The sequence below is a fragment of the Microtus ochrogaster genome, unplaced genomic scaffold, assembly GCF_000317375.1.
Source record: "Microtus ochrogaster isolate Prairie Vole_2 unplaced genomic scaffold, MicOch1.0 UNK8, whole genome shotgun sequence".
Classification (NCBI taxonomy): Eukaryota; Metazoa; Chordata; class Mammalia; order Rodentia; family Cricetidae; genus Microtus; species Microtus ochrogaster.
The window spans coordinates 705,858-712,968 of record NW_004949106.1 but is presented as its reverse complement, the minus strand read 5'-3'; the positions used below and the strand labels follow the sequence as shown (position 1 = coordinate 712,968).

At 45.0% G+C, this 7,111-nt stretch overlaps 1 protein-coding gene across 1 annotated transcript in view; it reads left to right on the top strand.

Moving 5' to 3' along the window:
* Cdk15 (cyclin dependent kinase 15) overlaps positions 1-7,111 on the top strand; it is a 74,217-nt gene that overhangs the window by 6,698 nt on the left and 60,408 nt on the right. Inside the window, exons 4-6 of the mRNA XM_005366330.2 lie at positions 446-525; positions 5,447-5,541; positions 6,542-6,604. Of these exons, the coding sequence (XP_005366387.1) occupies positions 446-525; positions 5,447-5,541; positions 6,542-6,604 (238 nt within the window). The remainder of the gene's footprint in view (positions 1-445; positions 526-5,446; positions 5,542-6,541; positions 6,605-7,111) is intronic.

Sequence of the window (7,111 nt, the reverse complement as noted above, 5' to 3'; positions counted from 1 at the left end):
AAGGGTGGAGAAACAGTAGGTTTTGCAAAGTAAGTGACAAGTTGACTTTCATTTGAGAAGTATGTCCCGAGGGAATCTATGGAGAGTGGACAGAAAAGATCAAGGAGACAGTTATGAAGCCACAGCCAAAGTAGATGGCAGACAAGCCTGGCTTAAGTGCACCAAAGGGATCAGTAAACACCAGGAGGGAGGTGGCCTCTGGATGCCTTCCTGCTTACTCTGAATGTCCTATAAAGTAAATCGACCACGCAAGTAAAGAAAAGGCTACTGGGAAATATATATGCCACACGTTTTATGTGTAACGGGCTCGTTGTTTTGAGGAAATTGTTAGTTTATATTCTAGAGCTTGTGGAGGAACACAAGCCTTTGTTCTAGCATCTGTACGTGAGCCGTTGCTTTGGACCATCTCAGTGAGTGTGTGTCTGTCTGTCCTGTCCCTTCCTAGGATAAACGGACAACTGGTAGCTCTGAAAGTCATCAGCATGAACGCGGAGGAGGGTGTCCCTTTCACAGCCATACGGGAAGGTAAGACCAGGAAGAAGCGAACCCCAGAGGTTGTTTTGCTCGCTAGACGTAAAGGATTCAGTCTTCCCACTCAGCGTGCGATCTCTGGTATTTCTAGAAGTGATTTATAATTTCAGATTTTGATTTTGTTGCCGATTCCCCAAGATTATTTATTTACACTATCGTTTTAGTGTTTGTTCTTGAAGACAACGTTCAAAACTGCTGTCCATATTTATGATCTCTATGAGCATTTACTAAATGTTTGCTGCATGCTTGGGTTCATACTAAAACCATGTCTGCACAACTCATTCAAAAAGAGAGAGAAGTGTAACATCATAGTAATTGGTGATGGGGATTCACCTGATCATAGCCTATTTTCTTGTTTCATTTTTGTTTTTCCTACAGTACTTAGGGGTTGAACCAATGGGGCAGGGTGCACGCGCACAGCACACACACACACACACACACACACACACACACACACACACACACTTATTTCTTTGGGACAGAGTCTCACTAAGTTTCCCAGACAGGCCTTGAACTTGCAATCCTACTGCTTCAGCCTCCAGGGTAGAAGGCATGTTCTTTCAGCGTTTTCTTTTTCTCCCTTCTTCTCTCTCTCCCTCTGGAGCTGTCTCTGTTTTGTTTGTTTGTCTGCCTACACAGCCTCAGACTTACTATGTAGCCCACTCTGACCTCAAGCTTGCTGTCCCCCTGCCTCTGCCTCCTAGAGCTGGCCTTCCAGGGGTGCCTTGACAAACCTAGCTTCCTGGGTTTTCTTTGCACCGTGGGCAGCATCGCAAGGAGGTGAAGATGTCCAGGTCTGCCTCATCTGGCTGCTAGGGGCTGATGATGTGGTTCTGGTCCATAGTTTCTCTAAGACTGGGTTCACAGAAGAAGTGGCTGTTAACAGGACATGTTTCAGAGAGTGTTATAAAGACCAAACAAAGCCGGGTGGCGGTGGCACACGCCTTTAATCCCAGCACTTGGGAGGCAGAGGCAGGGGGATCTCTGTGAGTTCGAGGCCAGCCTAGTCTTACAGAGCTAGTTCCAGGACAGGCTCCAAAGCCACAGAGAAACCCGGTCTCGGGGAAAAAACAAAAAATAAAATAAAAAATAAAGATCAAGTGAGAGCACGTGATGCTTATCTTTTCAGGGCTCAGTGAATAGTCATTGCTATTATTTTATTCTTGAATTTTATTTTATTACTTTTATATTACTGATCAATGGGAAGATGTATACCACAATATTTATCACTAATAACTTACAAACTTAAAACCAACATAGTGAAACAAAAGAATACAATTTACCAGCATTTCACCTAAGGGTGTTGGTTGTTTGGGGCAGGGCCTCCTAGAGCCAAACTCACTGTGTAACCAAGGATGGCCTGGAACTCTTCATCCCCCCCCCCTGCCTGTCCCTCCCAAGGTCTACCTTGATAGACATGCTGCCACACTCAGCTTTACACTTCCTGCTGGGAAACAAATCTTGGGCCTCAAACATGCTAGGATATTAGTTACGTTTCTGTTGTGGTAAAACGCCACAACCAAAGGAAGAAAGAGTTTACCTGGCTGACAGTTCCAAAGAGGTAAGAGTCTGTCATAGGGGGGCATGGGATATTGGGAGAGGCAGAGCAACAAAAAGCCTCCGTGGTAGCAGGAACAGGAAGCTAAGAGATGACACCTTCAAACACACACACACACACACACACACACACACACACACACACACACGAAAGAGCAAACCGGAAGTGTGCGATGCTGAGTTCTCAAACCCCGAGTCTTCGGTCTTGTGTTTCTTCCAACAAAACTGCAGGGTCCCCAAATGCCACCAACTAGGAATCAAACACTCAAAAACTCAAGCCTCTGCGTTGAATTTCTCATCCAAACCCCCACACTAGGCAAGCTTTCTCATCAACGGAGCCCTTTGCATGACGCGATTACTATCGGTCTCTGAAAAAAAAAAAAATCCAGAGAAATGGCCCTTCCTCGGCCTTCCGTTCTTCTCTTAGCTCTGTTGTCTTCCCTTCTTTCCTGAGTACACACTGGATGCAAAGGATCGTGTTGAGAGCTTGCGAGATAAGCAGAGAAAGCCCCGTTCTTCATTCTGATTTTTTTTTTTTATTTCCTGGGACAATGCTGTACATTTTTAATTTAATCCCAGCACTTAGCAGGAGGGGGAAGAGATCTCCCAGTTCAAGACCATTCTGGGATACAAAGCTAGTAAACATCTTTTTTTGTTTTGTTTTGTTTTTCGAGACAGGGTTTCTCTGTGGCTTTGGAGCCTGTCCTGGAACTAGCTCTATAGACCAGGCTGGTCTCGAACTCACAGGGATCTGCCTGCCTCTGCCTGGGCTTAAAGGCGTGCGCCACCACAGCCCCATTCTGATGTTTTCATTCTTAACAGAGCAGACAATTCAAGCACTGAGTGTGTAGAGGCGGCTGCAAGCTCAGACGACAATGAATCAGTGTAACTAACGGAGAGGCAGATTTCGGGCTGAACGTAGAAGAATAGGTTATGCAAACAGGCATTTAAAAAAAAAACAATTTAGAAAACGAGCTTATAACTCAATTTGATTCCATTTTCAAAAGCCTCGGATGCCCCTGGGAAACATTTTCAATTTAAGTAGAAAGGCCAAGAAGCTATCAGTTTAAGTGGGGACTCATCCTGATAGGATCAGGTGCAATTTGGGGGGGGGGACCCATGGTTTAAGTGTTTAACATAATGGAAGCCACACTTACTGGTGTTCTTATGAGTCACCCAAACGAGAGGGGGATCACATTTGGGGACCGACGTGCAGCTAGGTGGAAGAGTATCTCTGAACACAGTAGAAGCGTCCCGGTCACTGGGCTAGCGGGGACTTTCTGTGTCGAAGCTCTCAACATTCTCTGGGCATGGCCTTTCGCGAGCTGGAGTTCACTAATTGCTCACATTGGGCTTTGTTCCTATTTTCCCTCGAGCTGGGTTCTCCAGGTCCACATCTGGCAGGCACAGCGAAACGCTGTTGCAGCAGGTTCTGCTAACAGATGCGCAGATGTTCTCGGCCTGGCTCAAAGCCCACCCTGCCCCACCCCGCATGGATTGTTCTTTCTGCGCAACCATTCCTGCATCGATCCTTTGCCCGGTGCCGCCCGCCACACAGGTGTTCGCAATTACAGTGAGGGCTCCGTTGCGGACTCCTCGGTTTGTTTTATAGACTGCCCCTTACTGAAAGCTTTGCTTGTATGATATGAAAAACCACAAAAGGATTTTGACACATCGGAGGTGGTTTGGCTTCCAGCTTCCAACAATGGCCGCTTCTTTTTCCTTCAGCGTGAAAGCTTGCAGCCTTGAAAGCGAGGCTCCACTTAAAGAACTTTGACACTGGTTCAATTCTCCCTGGTTAAGATCTGGATGGATGTGAGGCCAGAGAGACCGAGGTTAAATGGAGAGGGATGGAAAGCAAGATAAGAGCAGCTGGTGTTCATTAGTTAAAATCCAGGGTCACTGGCTAGAAAGGTAACAAAATGCCATGCGCGTAAAAAACTCAGAGCCTTCTTTCCAAACCCTTGACACAAGAATTCTTTTCCCAGTTGACCGTCCTGGCTGCCAGTTACACTGCGATTGTAACAACATTTTTACTTTCTGTACAACAAGGAAAAGCTTTGTAAATAAAATCTTAACATTTAAAAAAAAAAAAGAATTCTTTTCCCTAGAAGTCTGCTTGCTCTGAGTGTGGGGCAGCCTGGGATTTAGTGAGTAGAATTTTGCTACATGGACAGTCTCTCAGTAGGCAGAATGCATGCTTGTGTTTGTGGGATCTTCATATGTAATATGAAACGAACAAAAGTCTGAACAGCATTAAGGGAAAATCCTAATAAGCTTCCATGCATCCTTAACACCTTTAGAGACATGATATCATATGGCCAAACCAAACTTAATTCAAACACTCATAACTTTCATATATACACACTCTGTCCTGAGATCCAGAAACGTGACATGCCTTCCTCCGCCATAGTCTTTGTCAACCCCTTACACCAACGGCAGAAGTACAATATAATGGCGTTTGTTGTTGTTATAGAAATGAAGGAGTCTGAACCTCAGGGAAGCCGGGAAATTTGCCTGGAGTCATAGCATTGTTCAGTATTAGAACCCCCCTGTCGGTTATATTTAAATTCTCTCTACTACACAAAACTGCAAAGGCTTGCTCGATTGACTCTCCTTCAGCAAGAGTAAAAGCGGAAAAACAGAACTCCGCTCTGTGATGCTGCCTGTGTGAAAATTAAGGCAGACTGGGAAGACTCCAGAAAACAGCCCGATAGTGGGTGAGCAGCAGCTCTCCAGTTTCTGCTACAGAACCCTGCAACCGCAGCACTTAAACTAGAAACATTGTGGCTGAAAACCTTTTGGATCATTGTACTTACTTCTAACCTATTTGTGAGAAAACTCACCAAAAAAAAAAAAAAAAAAGAAGAAGAAGAGGTTCAGGAACCTTGCTAGGGGATCATTCGATAAGATCAACAGATAAGATCAACAAAGGGTCTGATTAAAATCTCACGTCCCTCCGCAGTTCCCACAGGTGGAGGAAGGCACGCCTGGCTGACGGGAATTCTGCTGAGTCCAATCTGATCAAGGACATAACGTATTCTTTGCATAGTTACGGCCTTATGAGAAGTAGCCCCAGGGTAATGGCATAGGAGAGGGATATTTTTAAAAGTTTAAAATTATTGTTATTAGTGTGTGTCTGTGTTCACACAGATGCCCATGCATGCGTGCTCAAAGCCGTGCCATGATGCCTATGTGGAGGTCAGAACACAACTTTGTGCGGTCATTTTTATTTTTTTATTTTTTTATTTTTGTCTTCTACCTATTTGCATGGGTTTCAGGGATTGAACTCATGATTGCCAGACGTATTGCCTTTCTTATCAGTGATGGCGGTCCCCTCTTGTTTAAATCTTCCTAGCCTCTCTCTTGAAAGGACTGAAGCACGCCAACATTGTCCTTCTGCACGACATCGTTCACACCAAGGAGACGCTGACATTCGTGTTTGAATACTTGGTGAGTTCTCTAGACTTTTCCAGCACAGAGGGGGGGAAAACGCCTGGTGCTTGTATAATGAATCTGTTAATATTTTATGGCATGATAAAACTTTCATTATGATGTGGAAGGTAGGATGGATCGTTGGGCTAGGCAGGGCCTTGCTGCTCTGGCCAGCAATTAGTCGCACCTCTTTACCTGGATTTTGTCTGTCTTTGTCCCCCTTGCCACCAGGAATAGACTAGGATTCTGTATTTGCTTTCTCATAAAACTCTGTGCTTTTAAAAGGCTGTTTTGGGCTGGAGAGATGGCTCAGAGGTTAAGAGCACTGGCTGCTCTTCCAGAGGTCCTGAGTTCAATTCCCAGCAACTACATGGTGGCTCACAGCCATCTGCAGTGAGATCTGGTGCCCTCTTCTGGCCTTCAGGCGTACATGCAGACAGAATATTGTATACATAATAAATAAATAAATATTTTTTTTAAAAGGCTGTTTTAATTACTTATAGAACCTGGTTTGTTTTTTTGGCAAAACGGAAAGATATAAAACACAAGATATTTAAAAGCCATATATCAGCCTACTAATGACTCAATTTGTTCTTTTGAAAGGGGAAAAAAAATTTCAAATGAGCAGAAAGAAATCCTGAGAGGAGTGTACTTGACCTGCCTTCAAGGATACTTGAAAAGTGAAGGTTCCCTTTGCTGTGTTCAGAATGAGTCACTCAAATGGAGTGTCTCTGTACCAAGAACGGGCTCCGATGTGCCAGCAGCCAGCTAGAAGACATGCTCTGTCTGCCTCACAGAAATCTGGCTATAACTCCTTTTATACTTTAAACATCCGCGTTTTTGTTGTGCCCCCTCGGGTACGCGGTGTGATTCAGGATACTGTCCAAGCGCCCTTTAGTCTAAACATCGGCGATTTTGTTGCTCTCGCTCGGGTACACAGTGCGATGCAGGATACTGTCCAAGCGCCGCTGACCTCTGTCCTCTGACCTCTGTCCTCTTTCCCTGCCGTTCTATTTAGCACACAGACCTGGCCCAGTACATGTCGCAGCATCCCGGAGGCCTTCATCCTCACAACGTCAGGGTGAGTACTTTAAGAGCCAGGCTCCCCTCTGGCAAGAACCTTCATGGGTACAAAACAATCACTATTAAATATAACAATATAACAAAACAATTATTAAATTGTCTGCATAACTATGTTTTGTGGGGGTTTTATTATTGTTGTTTTAAAAGATTTATTTTTTTTAAAATCGTACGTATGTGAGTACATGAGTAGAAACCAAAAAAGGGAACTCGATGCCCTCGTGTCGGAATTACAAATGGTTGTGTGTTGCTGTGTGAGCGCTAGAAACCCAGCTCTCGTCCTCTACAAGAGCAGCCAGGGCTCAGAGCCAGTGAGCCACCTTTGGACAACACCACCTTTCCTTCTTAAACGTGGTAGTGTTCAACAGTTCTAATAGAGGAGGAGAGAAAGCAGGCATTCTGAGCGATTCAGAGGCGGAGTGCTGTCAGACACGTGGAGGAAACCGAGAAGAGGCGGTAGCGAGACAGTATTGCTGTCTAGACTGAGTCTAGCCTGGGGTCGCTGTGC